Source organism: Cynocephalus volans, chromosome 6, assembly GCF_027409185.1.
Source record: "Cynocephalus volans isolate mCynVol1 chromosome 6, mCynVol1.pri, whole genome shotgun sequence".
In the NCBI taxonomy this organism is placed as follows: Eukaryota; Metazoa; Chordata; class Mammalia; order Dermoptera; family Cynocephalidae; genus Cynocephalus; species Cynocephalus volans.
This window is the reverse complement of record NC_084465.1, coordinates 87,742,615-87,766,628: the sequence shown is the minus strand read 5'-3', so window position 1 is coordinate 87,766,628 and position 24,014 is coordinate 87,742,615. Positions and strand designations below refer to the sequence as shown.

Genomic DNA, 24,014 nt, shown 5'->3' with positions numbered 1-24,014 from the left:
TGTGCTGCCTAATAAACAAGCTCTCTCCAGTGGATCGTCAACTGGTGTCGACTCGCCCTTTCAGACTGTCCTGAAATGATAGGCTCCCATGTATTATTTTGCTCATTTATTTTCAGTTGAACTTGCTATTTTAAAGCAGTCTTGGTGGGGTTTTCAAAACTTCCCTGTTTGAGTTTTCAAGGGATTTTTTTTTTATTGAGATATACTTTATATATCACAAAGTTTACTCTTTTAGAATGTGTCAGGTTTTTTTTTTTTTTTTTTTTTTTTTTGTAGTATATTCAGAAATTGTGCAACCATCACTATTTAATTAGTTTCCATAACCCCCAAAAGAAACTCCATACTTCTCCATTTCCCCCTGCCTCCAGGCCCTGGCAAACACTAATCTACTTTCTGTCTCTATAGATTTGTTTGTTCTGAACATTTCATTTCATACAATACATGGCCTTTTTGTCTGGCTTCCTTCACTTAGCATAATGTTTTCAAGGTTCATCCATGCTGTAACATGACACAGTATTTAATTTTTCTTTATGTCTGAATAATATTTCATTGTAACTGATATTCTGCTTTTTATTTATCCATACATCAATTGATAGACATTTGGGTTTTCCTGCTTTTTGGCTATTATGATTTGTGAAGATTCCTGTCTGTACAAGATTTTGTGTGGATATATGTTTTCATATGTTTATGTATATACTTGGGAGTAGAATTGCTGAGTCATATAGTAATTCTGTGTTTAACATTTTTAGGAACTGCCAGACTGTTTTCCAAAGTATGTATTCCCACCAAAATGTTGTGAAGGTTCCAATTTCTCTACATCCTTGATAACATTTGTTATTATATGTTTATTAATTAATTTTTCAAAATTGTAGCCATCCTAGAGAGTGTGAAATGGTATCTCATTGTGCTTTTGATTTGCATTTTCTTATGGCTAATGATGTTGAGCATTTTTTCATGTGCTTATTGGCCATTTGTGTGTCTTCTTTGTAGAAAGGTCTATTCTAGTCATTTGCCCATTTTAAAAATTGGGTTTTTTTTTTTATTGTTGAGTTGTAAGAGTTCTTTATATATTTTGGACACTGGACCTTTACCAAACATGTGATCTGCAAATATTTTCTCCCATTTTGTGGGTTTGTCTTCATTTTCTTGATGTTGTCCCTTGAAGGATAAATGTTTTAAGTTTTGGTGAAGTCCACTTTATCTTTTTTTTCCTCTTCTGTTCTGTTGTTTGTGCTTTAGGTATTATATCTCAGAAATCATTACCTAATCCAAGGTCAGGAAAAGTTAGTTACCTATATGTTTTCTTCTAGGAGTTTCATAGTTTTAGCTCTTACATTTAGGTCTTTGGTCCATTTTGAATTAATTTTTGTGTAAGATATGAGGTAGGAGGTCCAACTTAATCCTTTTGCATGTAGATATCAAGTTGTCCCAGCACCATTTATTGAAAAGATTATTTTTTCCCATTGAATTGTCTTGGTACTTTTGTCAAAAATGAATTAACCATAAATGTGAGAGTTTAATTTTTGCATTCTCAATCCTGTTCTACTGATCTGTATGTCTTTCCTTATGCCAGTACACACTGTCTTGACTCCTATAGCTTTGTAGTAACTTTTGAAATCAGGAGGTGTGTGCCCTCTGAATTTGAAGAGTAATTTTTGATGTGATGTTGATGTCCACTCTTCTATCCCACATGCTTTGAGATATCTTTTCTCTGTCATCATGAAGTCAAATTAGAAATGCTACTTTGAAGTGGACATGAATTCATTTTCAGGTCTCATCTCACTATTCTTGTGTGAATGGTATGGATTTCACGGAATCAGACATATTCTAAAAGTTTGACCTGTAGCTCTGGCTCAGTTTCTTAACTGTAAAATGAAGCTTAAAACCCAGGTCAAAGGATAGTCCTGGGAATCACATAACATAACATATGTATGATCATCTAGTATGGTGCCTTAGAAATGATAGGTACAGAATGTGTATGTCTATTGCCTTTTCCATCCTCTCCTTGTGGATGCAAAGGCTTTCCTTGTACCCTGTTATATGGTTCTGAATTCTTCCTTAATATCAGCCTTGTTCCGTTTAGGAACTGTTTTCCGCAGGGTCATCATAGGGATTGGTATTACTGAATTTCATAGTCTTTTCTGTGATATTGTTTGTAATGTAGTGTTTTAGATGTAGTTCACTGCTTTATCTCTAGTGAACCATCCCTGACCAATAGTAAGTGCTCAATAAACATTTGTTCAGTGGATATTAAATGTTGATTTCATTTTCCTGTTTGCTTGGGTAAATATAATGCTGATTGCTCAAACACATGTTTTTTAAATAAGCATATATAACAGCTGTGTGAATATTTAATTGTTGAGGTATTTTTTACAAGATTTTTTTGAGTAGTTTATCCAACTAAGAGTCTTAACTCTCTTGAGTGGCACTTCTTTCCTCCAAATGATGTTGTACTCCCCATCCAGATGTTTCCTCTTTAGGGTAATTTCAGACTGAAATAGAAAGGATTAAGTCTGAGTAGTAAAGTTTGGAAAGCAAGGGGAGAGGGGATTGGGGAAGTAGGATATGGGTAAAGATATGTGATGATGAAAGACCACGTAGAGATGTTTAGGGAGGATGGGGACTTTTAGAGAGACATGTTCCTAGTCTCTGAACATTGTTTATGGTCTTTATATGGTAGTCATTGTTTCTCATGACTCTCAAGACCGCTCAAGTCTAGACATGAAACCATAAACAGAAAGTATCTAGGTGTTATCACGGGCTGCTGTGAGCCTGATTCATACCAAGAAATAGTGCCTGTTATTATCTGCATCATGGATACACCAACCTTTAAAGGTAAGAGTTGAAATCATTTCATGGACTCATAGGATAATTGAGTTTGAAAGCTAGGCAGGATCGTTAGGCTGAAGGAATGTTGATAAATGGGTAAGTAATGCCTCAAAGAATGAATTCCATTGTCATATAGGTTTGGAATGAGTTCAACAATTAAGAGGTTTGGGTTTTGTTGTTATTGTTTGTTTCATCTACAGGATTTCTCAGAGGCTTTAATGTGCCAACATGTATTACACAGTGTCTTCAAGAGGGAATGTAGGAGCAGTCCTCCCCAAAGATGACTGGTCTGTGGGGTTTTATTTTTTCTCCCCGACAAAGAACCTTGAGGGATTGGTGGTTGGCAGGGCATATTTTTGAAAATTATGATCCAGGGTAATGTCTTCTTTTTTTCAGACATGAAGTCTGATTTCTTAGTGTTTTTGAGTTGTTTTTAGGGAGGGTCACATCTGCTGGTACGTCTCATAGAAACTGACTGTGTCTGTTGTATTAAGAACTGTCACGAAAGTGAGAGCTTAAGTCAGGAGTTACAACCAAACTGATTAGTTTCTGTGTATGTATACATATATATAAAACTTATACCCTATCTTCCAGAATATAAATACTTGTTTTTGTTTTTGTTTTCCATCTATTACTTGGATAGCTCGGTCTGTGTGGTGTCTGGTAATCCCTGATCTAATGAACTCAAAAGTTTGATTTCTGCAGCTTTTGCCTGATACATACTCCTTTAGATGGAGGACAGGAAGAGGCAGGAGGAGGACCCATGTAGAACAAGACCACTGACTTCTGCTGTGGAATAAACAGAACACAGGCAACTACCTTGTTCTGGGATGGCAGATAAGCTTGTTATGAGTGGAATGCATTCTTGCAATTCCATGGTAGAGCAAACTGTGTCCAGTTACAAATGTGGATACAGGCACTCTAGACTCCTAAGAATTCTCCCTTCTTTCCTCCCCCTACCCATACACTCACTCTTCTTTCCTTCTTCCAAGTCATCTAATAGGAGTTTTTTATTTATTTATTTAAAAGAGAGGGATAGGAAAAAATTGGTAGGTGTCTTAGTGGTATAGCTGCCCTCACTTCCAGTAAATCCAGTTTGTGTGTGTTGGTGTATGTCACCGTTGTGGTGGAATAACAGTGCAGCTGGGATTCCCAGCTTGGCTAGTTTCCATTCACGCCTGTAGTTAAAAGACCCCAACACCCCTGTTTTTCATATCTACATTCCTGGGAGTTTTCTGCACAACCCTACTTGACAACTGTCTAGAGGAGGGACACAGGCAAATTCTCTCACCTGGAGCATGGCCTGTGATGTTTCTCCAGCAACTGAGACACAACCAGAGAAAGGAGGGTCAGAGAATGAAGAGGACTGATAGAAAGGTATTTGAGTCAGAATCTGAGGTTGGTTAGTGTTGGGGGAAATAAGAGAAACATGGATCAGGTGAACACTTCAGGAAAACAAGCCATGGAAATGAGAAAAGTAATTACTGTTTTATTTTTATTTCAGTTATATGTGTTTATAATTTTTAAAAATTAAGCAAAAGAAAAAAAGTTCGAAGGTGAAAGTAAAGTATTATTACCCAAAAATCTCAACCAGAAAATCACCAGTGTTAACATTTATTTCAGACATGCCTCTGTTCTTATAGTTAGAGAGATAGGTAGAGGGATGGTTAGATAATGAAGGGCAGAAATAATTGTATTAGACTGAGTTCAAACAAAATATAATTTTAAAAGTAAAATATTCAATCTGATCTTACTTGAATTTAACAAAAGGAAAAGAAATTGCTGATCTTTCGAAAAGTAATTCTTTATCATGTTTGTTTTTAGGTTCAGAAAAGAGATGAAACCACCAGGAGGCTGGGAGTCAGGATGGATTGAGCAGAATGGGAAAACACAACAAGCAATCTAATGCTTTGTCCTTTTGTCTTGCTCCTGTTTTAGATGTTTGTTGGTGGTTTTATTTTTGTTTTGTTAAGATTTATACTTTAAACATTATAGCTCTAATTTCCCCTGGTTATCTTCTCACTTATTTAATTCTAATCAGTACACTGTTAATCATTGGTCTTTTTTTACCATGGATTGTCATTCTTGATAGTTTAATGTTTGGTGGGTTTCATGGCCAATAAGTCTTTTTTAAAGAAAGGGATTTTGGGTGCTGTATTCTCTGAGTTTGGGAATATTTCATGTTTGGGAACTTCGTTGCCTATTGCATTTATTTTTGAAAGACAAATTTTCTTTCTTTCTTTTTTTTTTTTTAAAGCTTTTAATTCATTTATTAGAAAACAAGAAATAATTAAAACAGATAAGTTCAAGTCCCCCCCTAGAAGTTTAGAAAGAAAACAACATACAGTAATAAAGATAAAGGCAGAAATTTAAAAAGTGGAAGACAAACGTTAAAAAAAAAAAAAGATTTGGAGGTATGATTAGAAAAAAGAATAACGATACCAATAAACAATTTAGAAACAATAAAGGGGAATATATTATTTTGCATTTGTGGATGTATATCTTTAGGATGAATTCCTAGGAGTAGAATTGCTGAGCCAAGGTGCAATTGCATATGTAATTTTGTTAAGCTGAATTGACCAATATTTTCTTTTATTTCTTCTAGATTTTTTTTTTTTTGAAAGACAAATTTTCTATTGCCACATTGTCTTCTGAAGAGGTTGTTCCGATTTATATTCTACTAGGAGTTTATGAGAATGCCTGTCTTGAATGAGGAACTTTTAAGTATTTCTGTTTGTCTGAAATGGTGGAATTATGTTGGGAAGTGGCTAAAATAAATTTGAGTTGGTAAATTGGGCATCAGATTATGGAAAAACTTGAATGTTGGGAAACTGGCTGTTTTCTTGGTGAATTTCTCATTTGTTTGCCAACTTAGCAACCCTCCTGCAGGCCAAATGGTAGCTATTGGTCAGCTTTCTGGAGCTGTTTCTAGGACTTTGTAAATTGTGTGAGAACACTCTTAAAAGACGTCTCATCCTCTCTCCCCACTTGCTATAAAAAATCACCTGGTTGGCTGAAGGTAGGTTTTTGTTGCCATCTGAATATAGGAGAAAGTGGTAAATATTTTCATCCACCCCAAAACTGGCATCTTATAATTGATGAACTGATAACAATTTTTTTGTAGTTCAGAAATACGATCTTTGCCTCATGTCACAGGCTCTTGTCTGAATACTGAGCAGCTATTCCTAAATGACACATGAACTTCACACTTTTTTGTTTTGGTAACATTCCTAGATGGTTTTCAGTTGAAGCTGTATGAGCTAGAGGGTCTGGTCCTTTTAGGGCAGCTCATCTCTGTGCTGACACAGTTTGCAGTACTTGTAAATTTAAGTTTGGCTTATTACTAAAAAATCTCTGCTGACCTCATGTAGAAAATATCCTGTTTTACCCTTTATTTCATTTTATCCAGACAATAGAGGGAATAAGAAAGAAAATTGCCAGGATATGACTTCATACATTTAAGTTCTGGCCATCAGACTTTGTGGTGATTCAGCTGTATGCCAGCCATTGACTTTTTCAGAACAGGTAGGGGCAGGAGCATACCTGGAAGATTTCAGGAGGTGGAAATGCGCTGAGCTGTTCTCGTTTTATGCTAATAGAGAAGATGAGTGGTTTAGAATGGCATGGTCTAAAGCTGTGCTGTCAGTATGGTAGCTACCAGCCACATGTGGCTTTGTAAATTTAAATTATTTAAAATTAAATAAAATTTAAAATTTATTTTCTTAGTTACAGTGGTCACAGTTTAGGTGCTCCCAGTAGCCACATATGGCTAGAGGCTACAGTATCAGACAGCACTAAGGTTCTGTTGGATATCTCTGGTCTACAGTCTGATCTTTTATTTCTGTGATCATTCAGGGTTCATCCTAGCCCTGATGAGTTGGTCTCCTGTCTTTTCTTCTTCCTTCCTTCTGCTCTCAACCATTCTTCTGCTCCAACTCAAACAATGAAGCACTGCTTTCTGAATTGCCTTAGTGGTGTCCTTTGCAGTTTCTGAACACAGCTGGCTCTCAGGGGTTCCTGTATGTGGTTGGGACTAGATCTTTGTGCTGCAGGATTAACTAGACAACTCTGTGGCCAAAGCCCAAGAGTTGGCATGTTCTTACCAAAGGATTAAATAGTGTTTGTTCAATCCAGTTTTGATTATTTAATAGTAAATCTGCTCTTCAGAAATACTTATTCATATACTTAGAACTTTTCCTTCCCCTTCTAGATGTGTGTTCTTATAAGTACCGCGCGCTAACCGATTGCGCCACTGGAGCTTCTAGATGTGTGTTCTTAATGGAAAAATACAGTCCTGGGTTCTCATTCTGGGTGTGCCGCCACTGACTGACCCTGTGATCTTAGTAAGACACTTAATTTCTCCGAGGCTCAGTTGCCAGTTGAGAACACACTCCCAATAGCAGCTTAAGCTATTGAGATAAATGACAAATGACAAGTGAGAAATTTTGAGGTCTGGGTTGAAAGGTATATTTAAAGCGCTCTTATGGGGTTTGTTTATCTTTCCTTCTTTGCGCCCAGTCTTAGATTTCCAGTGTCACATTTGTGGTCTATCACCATGAGACACAAACTCACCTTGATCATCTAATTGGCCCATACACTATACCATGTCTACTTCATGTAAGTGACTTTGTAAGGGAGGTCTGGGTTCATTGGCTAAGGAGCCCTCTTCCAAATCTGACCCATGCGACAGGAGTTGGGTACTATTGTAGAAGAAGCCTGCTAGCCTGAGAGTCAGAAGAGGGCATTACTGTTGACTTAACTGTAAGACTTTTTGGCCCTGTGTTCTCGTGCTTCCCTCCTGCCCGGCTTGGAGGTCTGCTAGGGATTCCTGCCTCATGTTTCAGCTATCTAATGCTGTATAATAAACATCCCCCAAACTTGGTAGGCTAAACAATGACAATGTTTATTTTGCCCTCAAATCTGCAATCTGGGCAGGACTCAGGAGAGCTGGTCTCTGCTGCATTGAGTGTCACCTTGGACTGTGAGAAGGCTGTGGGCTGGAACATCTGAAGGCTCCCTTACTCACAAGTCTGGGGGTTGATGCTGGCTATCAGCTGAGGGGGGTGTCTCAATTCTTTTCCAAATGGGCCTCTGCATATATTCCTCCATATTGGCTAGCTTGGGCTTCCTCACATCATGGTGGCTAAGTTGAAGGACAGCAAAGACAAGAGAGCATCAAGCAGGAGTTGAAGTGCCATTTCTGACATAGCCTCAGAATTCACACAGCATCACTTCTGCCGTAATCACAAGCCCACCCAGATTCAGAGTCAGGGAATATAGATAGACCCCACCTATTGATGAAATGTCAGTGTCACTTTGTTAGAAGAGTATATGGGGTGGGATATGTGTTGGTGTGGTCATCTTTGAAAAATACATCTTCCACACCTGGTATTGATGAATTCAAATTGACATAGCTCACTCTAAGCCATAAATAATCCATGAGGTCTGCCATAGGTGTGGAGACTGGGTGGGGGCATCTCATTTTCAAGAGATATGATTGTTGTTGCTCTGTGCTAGGGCTGCTCTGGCTTTGGTTGTGAGGATGGGGGAGTTGCTTCAGTGAGAGAAGCTAAGTACAAAATGGTGCATTAAAACACCCTCCGTGTGCCAGATTCCCTAAATTCAACTGATGTCTGCCATGAACGTACAATGTAGGGAAATTCACAGGGAACAACAGAGTCTTGGTTGCTGAATTTGATTTTTAAAATTGATTCGATGTAATCCAGGTAGAATTTTAATCCATTACTTATATCCCACATTTTGACTTAGATTTTATCTGTAATTTCTATTACCTATTACTCTTTTTTTAACATTCTCATTAGATGTGAACTCCTAAATAATTAGGATCTGTCTTTTTACAAATGTTTAAAGTTTGATAAATGATACTTTACAATATTTCTTTATGTACTCATGATATAAAATAAGTTTTAGTAAAAATCTTCTAGCGGCTAGTGTGAGGGGGAGGGGACACAAGTCATCAATTGGATAAACAAATAACCCACCATCTGCCAGGTCATGTGCTAGTTGTACAAAATTAAAAAAAAACAAGAACGAATAAGAATAAGATAAAGAATAAAACAATCTTTAAATTGCTTCTGACCTATACACTCTCCCAGAGGGAATAAAATAACAATTGTATTGTTAACATTAGCAACAGAAGCGTTTTAAATTTTTTCTTGATTTTTTTTAGCTCCAGTCTCCACCACCTCAGTTTTTTTTAAACCTGTTTTCTCTGCCTTTCCTTCTATTTCTCCTTCTTACAATTTTTTTTTCAGCTGTACTAGTTTAAAGTGTTTTACATTCAGTTTCTTGCAACCATCCTTCTCCTAAGAGTGAGTAAAACTTCCTGTATCCCTTGTTTTCCATACCTACAGTCAATAAATCAGCAATCCTCTTACAAGCCATTGTTTATTATTGCCCCTGCAATTTTGGAAGGATACCCCCCAATAAATCTGGAGAAATTAGTGTTATAGAGTTTGGTTTCAGCTTAGATTCTCAGTTTCAGGGTTATTTTGAGTGAGGTTGGACAAACAGACTTGAAGTGTGTACATCTGATACATTAACCACTAGGGTATTTAGTTTCTTGCTACTTGAGAGTGTTCAGGTAACATGCTTATGGAGCATTATTCATTGTTACCTGAGTATTTACATTTCTGAAAAGATAAGTAGATTTTTATAAGAGATGGAGAAGTTTTAGAAGTTCACATTCACATTTCATAGTGACTCAATTGATAGTCTTTAGATAAGTGATGAAATGCCGTCTGTGGTTGCCAATTGTTAAAACTCTACCTTGCTTCCGCAAGCAGTTGTCAGTTAAGGGAGGGTGAAAACACCCACTGGTAAAATCCAAACCACCAGATGTTATTTTAAGTTCTTGGGTGGTGCTATTTCTTCTTACCCTTTAAACTGCTAAGTCACATCCTGCATTGCATTTTAATTTGGTGTAAATTAGATGCAGCAGACACAGGTCTGGCAGTAGATACGCAAATGAAATTAAATACCAAAATAAAAGAAGGCGGTTCTGTGGAGTGAATCTTTCTTTCATTTCTGTGCGGTGGCTCAACCCTCGCTGTGCATCAGAATCACCTGGGGAGCTTCTCAGTATGCCCTTGCTCTGGCCTCATCCCCGAATGTCTGGAAGAATTGGTATGAAATGGGGCCAGGCTTTGGGATTTTGTGGAAGCTCCCCAGGGAGATCCTGTCATGCAGTCAGGGTTGAGAAATGTTGCATGAGGCTCCGCTCCCACCCACCCCTCAACTTCACCCTCCATGCTCCTCTCTACCTAGTGAAGGCTAGGTACACATCTTTAAGGCTCCCCGCAGGGCCCCTCTTCCAAACTACTGCTCACAACTCCAGCCCCACGGAGCTCTTCCCTTGTGTCTGCCCACAACACCCACCAGACGGTCCACCCCGGGTTGTGCTGTGATCTGTTTCATTAGCACATCTTATCTCGTTGATCAGACTGGTTTCCTCCTTGGATTAAGCTTCCTTCACTTATTTTCCATCACTGAGGAGTTAGCACAGCAGTAGGCACATAGTAGGTACTTTATAGATATATGCAGAGTTGAATTTTCATTAGTGTGGGCGTTCTCCTTTAGCGTCCTATCTTTTCTCTGTTGCTTCCTTTATTAGCCTACCTTTATTTATAAGTGTTTCTTTCTTTTGAGACGTGGAACTGCAGGAAGAGGAGGAAAACTCAGCCCATTTCTGATTTTTCCATCCAGGAGTGGAGGAATTGTCATATGACCTGTGGACTCATTCCTCTCAAATGAGAACATCCAATCGTCCTGATCTGTAGTGGCTCTTGGGACCACATGGGTGACAAATGCAACATGAAGGGGGCTGTCCTTCTGGAGAAGGTGGAAATGATTTGAGGAATGGATCTCTACCATCAGTCCTATTTGGAGAATATGGGATTATTTCAGGCAAGGATAATATCCATCTAGAACTTGAAAACAGTAGCTTTCCTTGTTTTGTCAAACAATTAAAAGAATTCTCATTGGCAGAGGTTCCTGTTTCTGACACAGGAAGCTGATCAGGGATGAGGTGGTTGGCGACTTCCTGTTGAGGGGTACAGAAGTGATCCAAGATTTCTAATTTAAGGCATGCTACCTTCTTAGGGCCTACATTATTCGCACTAAACCGCTGTAACTGAGAGACCCGAAAATTAAGTGGCTTTAACAAGATCAAAGTTTATTTCTCTCTCATGTAACTGTCCAGATATGGTTATTCTTGGGCTGGCACAGTAACACCACCATCCTCAACTAGTGGCTTTTATTTCTGGGTCCAGTTGTCAGCATCTCCCAGCCCTCAGGAATGGAGAAAGGACAGAGAACACATGCACATTTCTGTTTAGGATCTTGACCTGGAAGGAACACAGCTTCCACTCACATCTCATTGGCAGCACTTAGTCACAAGCCCTCCTCCAAGCTGCAGAGAAAGCTGGAAATGTAGCCTCTTATTAGATGACCATGAGCTCGATTAAAACTTGAGAGTTTTATTATAAAAGAAGAAAATGGATATTGGTGGACAACAAGCCAAGGCACGCACGATAATTTACCAAAATGTCAGATCTAACAATTACTATCCATGTTTACTGTTTGGGATAAAAATACACTAAATGTCAAAAGAAACCTCATAGTATCATGAGTGCTATGAAATCATGGTAGGAAACTGAAGGATTCAAGGGAAATGTGTGGTGTTTCTACCTTTCAGGGGAGGGTAGACAATGAGTTGGAAGAGGATTTGGAAAGTGTACAAATAACTAGCACAGATAGTGTTGACAAGCAGGGTTTGGTTTGCTGGGCAGGCTCTTGCCATCTTTTGAGGACAAGTGTGTTTGGCAAGAGATTTGCTAGCCTGATCCAGAGAGTTGAACTGAAATTTTATGAGAAGGAAAAAAAAAAAAAAAAACATTAAGACTTGGTTAGATAACAATAGGCATAGCAAGGATAAGAAAACCAGTCAGAGAGGAGGAACATTTCAGAAATTCATTAAAATAAAACAACCAAAAATGGGAAGCAGGTTGGTTTTAGGGCCTGTAGCTATTTGCCATTGCACAGCCTATGAGGACTAAGTGAAGTAAACTGGAAACATTAAAACTTGGACACAGAGAAGATAATGAGATTCATCTCACCAAGGTTAGGGTGGTTCTCATGACCAGAATATGAATCTAGAAGAGAATGTTTTGCTTCAAAGAAGCAGTCTTATGGAAATCTAGACCCTAAGGATGAATCTCTGGGTAAGGGGTGGGGGGGTGAGGGTGAGGAAGAAAAGTTGTAGTAGATCAGTATTATGGATTGCCAGACGGAGGCCATGGACGGTGCTTTCTTCTCAGAGACCGTATTTCTAGAATAGATGCCAAATGTGCTGAGAAAAGGAGATTTAAACCTGATAATTCCCCACTGCAAGTTTCATTCTGCTAACTTCTGATAAACTCTCAACTTGTTTTGCTGATCATTTAGTTTTTAAGAAGACTGAGAAAATAACGTAGGGAATGATATCTCTGGATTTCTTCCTGATTCAGCAAAGAAGCTTTGGCCAGTGTTGTAAAGTGACAGGAACCAGGAGATGAAATCACCAAAGAAGGATGTTTTGGGCATAGCCATGTACTCTAGAAACATTTCAGACAGGTCAGACAAAAGAAAGAAGTGATTCTCTTGTGGCCAAAGATTTAAAATGATAAGGAGACCTCAAAAAGGAAGGGATAGCTAAAATATTCTGAAGTACATGTGTAATCCCAAATGATTCCAGTGAACAGGAAAGGATATGGAAATAAAATGTGCTCACACAGATAACTTTTTTCCTAGCTTAACAATTACTGCTACCAATCCTTGCTTGTTACTTTTCCACTGAATATAGACGAGTAAATGAGGTCCCTGGGTAAGATGTAGACCCAACATCTAGCAGTCAGGGTATGCAGATGGGTCAAAATGAAGGAAACACAACTAATACTTTCAGATAGTACAAAAGTGAAACAGGACCAGAAGAGAAACAAAACCACTTGAGGTGGGGGAGGGGTTGAGCAAAGGTTTCATGGAGAAGGTGATGCTTCCAGTGATCTTTGGAAGGTGGAAGAAATTTCCACAGATGGAATAGAGAAAATGGGTTAGGAAGGTGCTCTGTGAAGGACTAACTAGGACAGCAGCAGAGAGGTATAACGGTGGGTGAGTGCAGAATACAGGGGTATGTATATGTGAGATGAAGTTGCAGTAATATCAGCTAAAATATAATTGAGTGAGATCTGCCAAGGACTGTGCACTGAGTGCTTTATGTGCATTATTTCCGTCAATTTTCACAAAGCCCTTTGATGTTAATACTATTATTCATGCCAGTTTTCAGATGAGGAAACAACTCAGAAGTTTAGTAACACAGGGTGAATGGTAGATAGAGCCAGAGTCCAAAGCCAGTACAGTGTAACTGTTGTGGAGGGCTTTGCATGCCAAGCTTCACAATTTTTACTTAATCCTGTAATCATTAAGGATTTGGAGCAGGAGAAGGAGGCTGGAAGATGAATTGGACTTGGGAATATAAGGTGGATTGAAGTGATGAGAGAGAAAAAGCAGAGTCGATGGCAAGGCCTAATGGGGGTCTAAAATGGATTGGTGGTTTTGAGAGTAGAAGAATGGAAAACAAATTTGGGGTGATGAGGTGAGTGTCAGGGAGAGCTACAGTATTGGGGGATCTGGCAGGGAGTCTGGTAGGACTCGGAGAGGATAGAGGTCTTTAGGTATCTGCATGAGGGAGTGGTGAGTTGGCTCTTGGAGTTCCCACTAGGCTCAATGTTCCAGTGATAAATCCAGCAGCCATCCACCAGGCTGTGGACTGCAGAGAGGGGAAGGAGCAGGTGGTGGAAGGAGTGGTGGACCACGACCTCACTGATATCACAGGTGTGGGTAAGATGAGCAGGAGCCAAAGCCTGGAGAAAGAAATGGATGAAGGACAAAACTTTGGTGAACGCCAGTGTAACTGGGAGAGAAAAAGATGAGCCTGTAGGGAACTCTTTAAAGTGAAGAGGATATTAGCACTCCTATGTTTATTGCAACACAGTTTACAACAGCCAAGATATGGACATAACCTAGATATCTGTCAACAAATGAATGCATGAGGAAAATGTGGTATATACATACAGTGGAATATTTTCAGCCTTTAAAAAGAAGGAAATCTGCAGTATGTGGAGACATGGAGGAACTTGGAGGACACTGTGCTAAGTGAACTAAGGACTCATAGAAGCAGAAAGTAGAATGGTGGTTGCCAAGGGCTAGTGGGAGGGAGGAAATGGGAGTTGCTAATCAGCTGGTATAAAGTTTCAGTTACGCAAGATGAATAAGTTCTTAGAGATCTGGTGTACAACATTGTGCCTATAGTTAATGTTGTGTTGTACACTTAAAAATCTGTTAGGATAGATCTCATATTAAGTGTCCTTACCACAGTAAAAATTTATATATATTAAAAATGTATAAAACAAGCTGAATTATCCTAATTTCCTTTTGTGGTTAGGTTACTGGATCATAAAAGTACCTCAGATGCAGTACATATATATGTATGCACACACACATATTCGAGGGTATGTCAAAACGTTCATGGAAAGATTCAAATTATCTTTAAATTGTTTTTCCACAAACATTTTTGAAGTACATATATATATATATATATATATATATATATATATATATATATATATATATATATATATGAAACACAGGAATGTTGCACAAACACGCCAGAATAATATCTGCAAATCTAACACCAGGAATGAGCCGAGGCTTGCAAAATGTAGTTAGAAGCTAGAAAACAACTTTGCAAACTTACATTCGGAGCTGGATGTACAAATAAAAGATAAGCTTCCAGGTGTGGAAACTTTCTCTTCGCAAAACATTAGGACTCAAAAGGGTATTCCAATCCCACTTGTTTTCCAGAGTCTCTTTTCTAAAGGAGAGATACTAATGGGAAAGACTACAATAAACACAGAGAGAGGAGGGGGTTGAAACCCACAACAGTGAAGGGATAGGCAACATGCACCCAGCTCAGTTAATGGGTTTTGGGTGCCCGTTCAGCCCAAACACAAACTAGGGGACTGAATTACTTCAGTGTTCATGGAACCTCTGACATCAAATTGTGCCAGATGAAGGAGATTGAAAGAGGTATCACAAGCCTAAAAAATGGGTAGATTCTGTGAAGACTGTTAGAAAGAGAAGAGGAAATTTCTGAGAACTCAAGAACAATTATTCTCATCCTTGGTTGCACACTGTAATCTACTGAGGAGCTTTTATAAAGCTCCTGTAAGTTTTATAAAAACACTGTAAACTACTGAGGAGCAATTTTATAAAAATTGCTATCCAGATCCCACCCTCAGAGTTCTCCTTAGGACTTTCTGAGGCATCCAGGAGTCAGAATCACAACTCCATAGTGATGAGCTCTACCCATCCACTGCAAAATTCTTAAATGTATTATTTATTACTAAACAGGTGAACAGTTCATATTTAGGAAAGGAGCCAGTTTGGGTTCACTTAAAATATGCTGAATTATCCTAGTTTCCTTTTGTGGTTAGGTTACTGGAACATAAAAATACCTCAGATGCAGCATATCTTATTTCTTATAGTTCATACATAAGGATTGGGGGAGGGTCATCCCCCCAGCACAGGAACTTGTTTTGGGTAGGGCTGGGATGGAACACTGGGTGAGATCTAGAACATTGGGAACCACCTGTAGTGAAGAATGCTTGGTGAGAATAGGGTAGCCAGTGAGGAAGACACCGCTGGATGAAGTCAGTCCAGCAGCATAATCCATTATCTTGTGGGAAGCCTGGTTAGGGAATTATGGTAAGTGCAAAGAGTGGAACCAATGTTAACAGGAGTAGGGGCTCGGCCTTGGAGCAAAACCCTGGGCATCGAGGTAGCCAGGCAGTGTGGCCAGCCATGGGCGGTTGTGTGTAGCAAGCTCCTTTCCCGTTTTTTAAGGAGGATGTCAGACTTCTGAAAAGTCTATTTGAGGTATTTGTCAAAGTGCCTATCTTGTGATATCCTTGTGAACAAGGTGGAAAATTAAGGCTGAGTCAATAACTTTTCTTCTGGTGAAGGACAGGATTCATTTAAGTGTGTGACAGAATTTTCATAATAACCATTTGGAAATTATTTTTCCCTCTTTCCCCAAATCTGCCTACAAGTGCCCTCCCCGGGAATCCTCCCAGCTTTGAATTGTCCATCTGTAAATTTCTGAAAGGCTAGTAGTAAGCAACCTTGGCCGCTCGGGCCTCTCTCAGTCTTCCTTTTCCTTTCTTTACTATCAAGTATCCTTTGATATGTTCCTTTCTGATTTTGTGAGCTAGAGGTTATTATTTGTGTGCTCGAACCCTCTCTTATTTCTCACTTGTCCTAAGGATGTTTGTGGCAATTGGAGCTGTCAAGCTCAGGCTAGGAGCCAGGCTTTCCCAAGACAGTGAAATGGAAGGCATCTTAGAGTTGGAAGCCAAGTAGAAAATTCACCAGTATGAGAACATCTTGCCAACAGCAGCCTACCAGCACCTTGTCTTACTTTCTAACTAAAAAAAAAAAGGTAACTTATTTAAACGTTCCATGTATTTGAAGTGGCTTCTAAGAATACCCATACTACAAAGGAAATAGTCAGTGTTGAGAGAATTGAAGCACAATAGCACTAAAGGTAAGCCCAGCACACCTTCATCAAATGCTCCTCTTCTGTGATCGAAGATTATCAGCAGCAAGCCATTAATTTCACTCTTCATACATCCTCATACTCCAAAGAGTGATATTTTCTCATCTGCAAATTCTCAGTGTCTAAAACTTTAAGAACAAGACCTTCATTTAGGAGTGGCACTCAGATACTGAGACCTGAACATTTTCTTGTAAGAGTACTTTAAAAGAAACCTCGGTATTGTATAAATTGTATGGACATGTTGAAGAGCAATTCGGAATAGCTAGTAAAGCTAAAACTAGTCCTACCTTAAGATGCTGCAGTTCCATTTATTTTATAAATCACCATCACAGCCTCACAAAGAGCAGATACAAGGGTGTTCATCACAGCACCGTTTTTAATGGTAAAGAATCAGAAGCAACCTAAATGAGTAAGTTCAATAGGCATAGTCCTACCATGGAACTTTGTTGCACTAATGAACTAGAATGTGTGTGTTTGTGTGCGTGTATTAATTCTGAGTGAAAGTAAGCCAGCTGCAGAAAGAAATGTATGGTATGATACCATTTATTATACAAAGCTTAAAAAAAAAAACAGGAAAATGGTGTGTGTGTGTGTAAAGGGTGGAGACCTATTACTTTTGTGTGGTAGGAATACGGAGATTTGTGTATATCCTTTGTATTTTTCTGATAGAAGAGTAAAACACCGATTATCATGTTGTGCAGGAGAGTGACCAATATATCCTACATTACCTAGCATGTGAGGTGACTGCCCTCTGCTAAATGCGTTTATATGGATTAGCTCATTTAATCGCTTCAACAGCCTCCTCAGGGAGATCCTTTAATCATTCTCATTTTTCAAATGAAAAACTGAGGCTTAGAAAGACTGAAAACTTACCTAAAGCAACTTAGTAAGGCTTGCTTTGAACCTGGACAGTTTGAATCCAGAGCTTATAGTCTTTTTACACTGCTCTACAAAATCTGCCGGAATAGTGCAGTTCCTCCCAACTAAACCATTAGATAATCTGGCTTGACCTAGTGCACACATTAATCTTATCTTGATAGATCATTTAATACTGGCTCTCAGTGCAGGTTCTGCACCAGAATCCTGTGGAGGTTTAGATATGCCAAAGCCTGGCCCCAACACAGTTTCCAGTGTAATAGATTTGAGATAGGACCTGATCGTCACATTTTTAAAAGTTCTCCACATAATTTCAGTATGCAGTCAGAGTTGTGATCCACCGCTTAATAAAGTCTGGACAATATGAAGTTCAAGGTTATAATGTTTGATAAGAGGCTAGAGGGCAGATATCTTGTGTTGAGGATCAAGGATGGATCCATATGTGTTGACTCTTATGACCAGATTGTAGTTAATATCTTCTGAAATTAAGGCTCCTAATCAGGATAAGGAAATGCATGGATCTCCATCCACCGCACCATGCTGGTGTGAATCTTAGCAGGATAGGGTCTGTCTTGACAACTCTCTCTTTTAGCCTTCTGGAGAGCTATTTGAGAAAATTTGCCAAGATTTTTAAATTTGATGATTAATCATGTGAGTGGGGACTGGAAGCACATGTATCTGATACTTGCCATCCCTGACATAAGGAGTAGCTAAGCAGTGGGACAAAATCTCGGAAAAGAGCTCAGAGTCTACTCTAATCCCCTGACAAATGTATAGCAGAGGTCCCAAGATTCTATGCCACGGATAAAATATTATCCGGTTGTGATAGTTCTTAGACTTGTGCATCAAAATTACATGGAGAATGTGTTAAAAACAGATTGCTGGGCCCCTGTCTCAGTTCCTGATTCTTTAGGTCTGTACTAGGGCCTGAGAATTTGCATTTGTAACAAGCTCCCAGGTGATGCTGATGCTGTTGGTGTGAGGAGCACTCTTTGAAAACCACAGGCCTAGGATAATAAAAGAGGGTTTGGGCTTCCTACCCTCTCTACCACATCGCACGTATACTCGTACAAATAGAAGGATTGGTTCAGGGTACGAGAAGAGTTGAAAGCTACTGGCTATATCAGGGGTGCATAAAAATCATCTGGGGAATGTGTTAAACATGCAGATTTTCAGGCCCATTTCTAGATGTTCTGATCCAGTTCGTTTTACGTGAAGCAAAATCTGCATTTTAAACAAGAATCCAGGAGACTTTGAAGAAGGTGGATCTGGACACTGAGAAATTGGATATCATTGTACAATTATGGGGATTTACAGTGGGTTGGCAAATTTATACTCAGAAATGCTAATTAATGAACAGATTAATGTCAGGTTACTGAGAGGACTTCATTGTCCTTGGTGCTTTTCTCCAAGCATGCTGGGTATGCTTGGAGTTTAGTAAATCTCCAGGTATCATTTACTTGGATAAGGGCAGAATCTCATGCCTATGCAATCTGGATTCTGTGACAAAGGAAAATACAGCCAATGAAATCAGTCCCTGGAAATACCTTGACATGGGTCAAAATTAACATGAGGTAATCTAATAATAATAGTAGCCATAGTAATTAATAATAAAAAGAACAGTCAAGTCCTGGATTTCAGTAAAGGAAGTAAAGGAGTCCTGTTCAGAAGGAAGCCCAGCTTCTCAGCAGTTCCTCCGACCTGACAGTCCTAGTGAACTGTAATGACTCTGAAGGTTAGTAAGAGACACGAGGACCCCCTTAAGGCAGACTTAACAGCATTAACAGTTGCAGTGTGTTCAAGGCAAGGGAGGTGACTGTTGACTTCTCTTCTGCTCTGGCCAGACCACTCCTGGAGCTTGTCTTTAAATCTGTGCATCATTATCAGGGGAAGCACAGAAAAGCAACTGTAATCAGAGTTGGACATCTGTGATCGTAAGAGCTCTGGATCCATGTCACATGAGAAAGGACAATGAAAATGTGGCTGTTTGGTCTGGAGAAGAGCCGATTTTCTGGATGTGGGGTATGGTGGGGTGGTTCCAACTCTGGTTATGGTGAAAAAAATGCTTAATCTTGTCCTCTGTAATTACAGAGGGTAAATCTAGAACTACTGCGTGTAAATGATAGTGAGACAAATTTCAACACTAAATAATGAGAAACTTTCTAGAATGAATTTTTTTTTTTAAAAAAATGAAAAGTGAAATGGAGTGCCCTATTTCTGTCATGGGAAGTGGTCAGGCAGTGATGATCAGAATTATTGCTTTGGGTGAGAAGCCGGTCTAGAATTCACTCTCAGTTTTCATGATTCTTTGAAATGACTGGTATTTTTGCATTTTGTTGTTGTTGTTGTTGTTGTTGTGTTTACTCAATGATCACATAAATGGTTCAAGCACAAATTGATATCCTGGCGCCAATGTCAAGCTTTTTGGCTTGTGACAATTGCCACACTTCAGATCTGTGTCCATGTGCATTTCTGTTGCTGGACTGAATTCTGAGCAATCTCTGTGATCTTCACTGAAGAAGTGGATTGTGAAGGGCATGGATGGAGCAGGGGGTAGAAATGGAGACTTTGTGCAGAGTATCATTTGAATATTTAGGCCTCTTGATACCCATCTTTCCAGAAGAGAATACAATAAAAAATAGTTTGTGGGGAGGTTGGTTTGCCTTTAAGGAAATGGGGGTGGGGACTTATGTGGACTCTGAGCCTCACTACTCATTCCCCAGGAGCAGTCAGACATTGGTGCCTCTGGATCAGGCCCATAGCCTGGATGGTTAAGGCAGATCGGCCACCACTTCAGACAGAGGTCCGAGATCACCTATCAGTATCTGAAGTTATTGTGATTAGTACCTGCTTCTAGAAACTTCTAATCCTGAATCTATGGTCTGTGGCACTTAGACCAAGTAACCAAAGCCCTACTTTTGATCATGTAACATCTTTGAACTCAAGGTGTCTTTTCTAAAAAGATGCATATCCAGGATCTGAATAATTTTTTTTTACCAAAGATCAGAAATGGATATCCCATTATAAATTTTTTTTGGTGTTAATTCAAGACATAATTTATATTATTTGGAACTCTGCCATCTGGTCTTCATGAGAGTTGTTTCTAGCTATGAAAGCAAAATCTGTTTCTTAAAATACAGTCAAGTGTGTAAGTGCAGACCTCCAAGCCTAATGGATTAATAAACAGAGCTATGTTATATGCCACCATTTCCAATCTACTAGTTAATGTTAAAATTTTTTTGGACAGCCAGTGATGATAAATTATGTGGCTTTATCTTTACGCATTTTCCTACAAAGTAAACATTCTGCTTTAATGATTTAAAAGTAGTCTGTTCACACTTGTGTTACAGATTTTGGGAAATGTTAATATATTATTGAAAGACACAAATGTTTTAAAATTCTGTAGAATCCTTATTTTGTTTTGATTGAAAGAGAGATATGGGTTCTTATCTTGTGCTGCATATGCCACTTTCAGGAAAGCCAGGAAAGGAGGAAATGGAACTAACATCTGTTGAGTGTCTATTCTGTTGAAGCCAGACACTGTATCCTCATTTTCTCATTTAATCCTCGCAATTCTGAGAAGTGTATCTTATTATTCCCCATTTTATACAGAAAAAAATGGAAGATCAGAGAGGTTAATACATTTGTTAGGTGCACAGAGTTTGTAATCAGGGAGCACCGGTTCAAACCTAGGTCTGACTCCTTCTGAGGCACATATATGGTGTGTACCTCTCCTTTACATTTTTTCCCAAATTGTGTCTTCTTTTCTAAGTGAAACCTACTGAAATGAGTCTTAAAACCAGCCTTTGTTGCCTTTGTTACTTGGCAGTGCATCAGTCATTCATTCTTCCCCATTCCTGGTAGAAATCAGAGTTCTTTTTTCCCTAATGGAAGCCCCAGGGCGACATTTGCTTGCACGTTTTATGCCCATTTGACTTTTAACTGAAACACTACTTTTTCACCCAAATCTGACCCATCAGCTTCTCAAAGGTGGGTGGCAATAGTGAGAGAGTACCCAGGTCATTTCAGAGACATAAGCAGGGCATTTTTCAATTACATCTGGCTGATTTTGAAAAGCACTTGGCTTTTCACACCTGTTGCATTTGGTGGCCTCTGTGATTTAGAGGAAGGGGAAAGTCGTCATATGTCCTCTCCTCCTCAACTGGGTAGTTTGTTGAAATGAAAGCAGGTCCCAAATTGAATTCTGTCACACATCAAACACTTGTATGAGGTGGAAAGCACAAAAGCAGTCATAAAACCCATTCATGTAGGTTGAGGAAGTCCTAACTCTTGTCCTTCAGGCATATTGACAAGTACTTGCTGGAGAGGTTTACTCAGGGACAGGGCTCTGCAGGAAGATCAGCTCCAGGGGCCAAGGAGCCTTCTTGGGAGGCTGAAAATGTTCTATTTCTTGATCCAGGTGATGGTTACAGAGTATTAGGTAGTGTAAAATTCTGTGTGTAAAAATGAGGTGGAAACAAATTACTGTCCTGAAGTTGTTCACAGTCTGTGAGCAGGAAAACTGTTATCTTTTGTTCAAACCCATAAACCCCTTGAGTTAGAGGTTTTGCGTGGAAGGGTCACCGGATAGGGTGAAAGCACCTAGGGTTCTTCAGATGCACCCCGTCATCCTCTCACACTCCCAGAATCAGCACCCGGGCCCTGGCCCCTTATCGCCCTTAAGGGATTTATCTTGGTCATTTTCCTGTGTCAGCACAGTGAAGTCAGCTGGCTAGAGTAGAAGACACCCTTTCATCCAGGCCCTCTGTCTCAGGATTCCCCCCAGCTGAGCCCTGTGGCATCCCCTAGAGTGTACCAAGTAGCTGCCTCAGTCCATGTGACCACCCTGGCACCTGGGGTACCTTGGCCTACTGTTGACTTTGTTCTTTATTCTGCCCCATTTTAAGCATATCCTTTTTCCTGAAATTTGATTTCTTTTGCCCTTTAAGCCGCCCTTGGTATTTTAACCAAGTTTCTGCTAAGGCTAGGCAGGAAGATTCTAGGGGATGAAATAGATATATTTCCCTGGGCAATAATCCCAGCCTCTGCCCTGGAATTAGGTGTGGGCAGGGCTGTGTATCCCCCACCCCCTTTTTTCCCTGAAAGGGGAAAAGAGTCAGGGGTTGGGGGCCACCAGAAGGTGTTTCTGGCAGAGACCTTAACTCTAAGTGCCAACTTCGGTAAGAATCAGATTTAGCTTATTGACGGCTCTGGCCCTAGTATTTGTTATCTCCGAATGAACTTTGGCAGGGTTAAGAAATAAAGATAACCCTTTTTATCAGTTGCCACTAGGACAGGGTTAAAGGGTTATAGTGTTTCTGATGTGGCACAGTTTCAGAATTCCTGTGACTCCTTTTACTGCCCCAGTTTCTCTTCATTCTTCATATTTCACACACACCTCTGGTTCCATACTCTCTCTTGTCAGAACCTCAGCCTTAAAAAACAACTCACACACACAAACAGAAACCCTTTGTTGGTATTGTTGATCCACTGTGGAATCCGTTGCCCCCTCCCACACACACATTTCATCTTTGGGGCTTCCATCAGGTGGCTTTTTCCCCTTTTCTCAAACTGCAACAGCCAACGCTGTTATTAAACAAACTATTAATATATCTGTCCAGCCTCTCTTAACTAGATTGCATTTGCTTCTAACTTCAGGTACCCTTAGTCATGCCCCTGGAAGTAAAGCTAACTTTATGAAGAGGCTGGTGTTGGTTTGCTTTTAGTCTTATTCATTGTTGCATCCAATACATAATGAATAAAGAGATTTGGGGGCTTATATGAGAGTAACATGGGAATTTAGCTCTATGACTATAGGCACCTAAATTTTATTTTCTGAGATTTTAATATTTCTCTTCATTGTTTTGATTTCAGTTTTGTTTCATTGTGTTGGTTTCCCAAAGCTAAAACCAAACGTGTTAGTTACCCTCAACTCAGGGCTATGGATGAAGGCAGTGATTCTGGGGCCATGTGTCTCCTCTCTGAAAACTAGGAAGCCCTGATTATGTACATGTTTGGGCTCAAATTTTCTTGTTCATGTTCTTTAGCTTGTCATATTGCAAAGCTACATGAACAACCACTTATACAAAATTTCTGGTAAGAGCAAGATGTAAAGCTTCTTTTCCTTCACAGCTCCTGCTGAAGTGAAGCATCATGGCTCTATAATCTGTAATGTGGATAAGCCATTTGCAGACAATTTGTGGCTAATTAGAGATGGTGTCAGATGCCTCTGACTTTCTAATTCCCTTTCTTTTGGTTTTAGGGATTTCCTCTGGGTCACCCAAAATGCTTTTAAAACGTACTGGATAAGAGCTGAACCACCTGCCTGCATCGGACTTCCATACTCTTGGCTGCACTGTCTTCTGATTGGGTTTTGACTGCTTTAAGGCCAAGTGACCAGCTGCTCATGATGAGTGATGAGAAGAACCTTAATGTATCCCAAAAATTGGTCTCACCTTCAAGGAGCACAAGTAGCTGCTCCTCCAAGCACGGAAGTCGACAGGTAAAGTTTAACTCATGCACATTTTAAATCACTGAGTGTTTGCAGGTTAAAAGTGCACATTTACTTGGGAAATCCCACTTGTCAGCTTAAGAGCATTTGTTTTCAATCGTATCTCAAATATATGAGGAGAGTAGA

At 39.5% G+C, this 24,014-nt stretch overlaps 1 protein-coding gene across 7 annotated transcripts in view; it reads left to right on the top strand.

Annotated features, from left to right (window-relative positions):
• OSBPL3 (oxysterol binding protein like 3) overlaps positions 1-24,014 on the top strand; it is a 177,264-nt gene that overhangs the window by 54,159 nt on the left and 99,091 nt on the right. For 6 of the 7 annotated variants that reach the window (XM_063098980.1, XM_063098985.1, XM_063098981.1 and 3 more), the window contains exon 2: positions 23,640-23,879. In XM_063098980.1, coding sequence (XP_062955050.1) covers positions 23,784-23,879 — 96 coding nt within the window. In that variant the 5' untranslated portion in view covers positions 23,640-23,783. Of the gene's footprint in view, positions 1-23,639; positions 23,880-24,014 lie in introns of those variants that run through there. The other variant, XM_063098984.1, reaches the window with a different exon arrangement.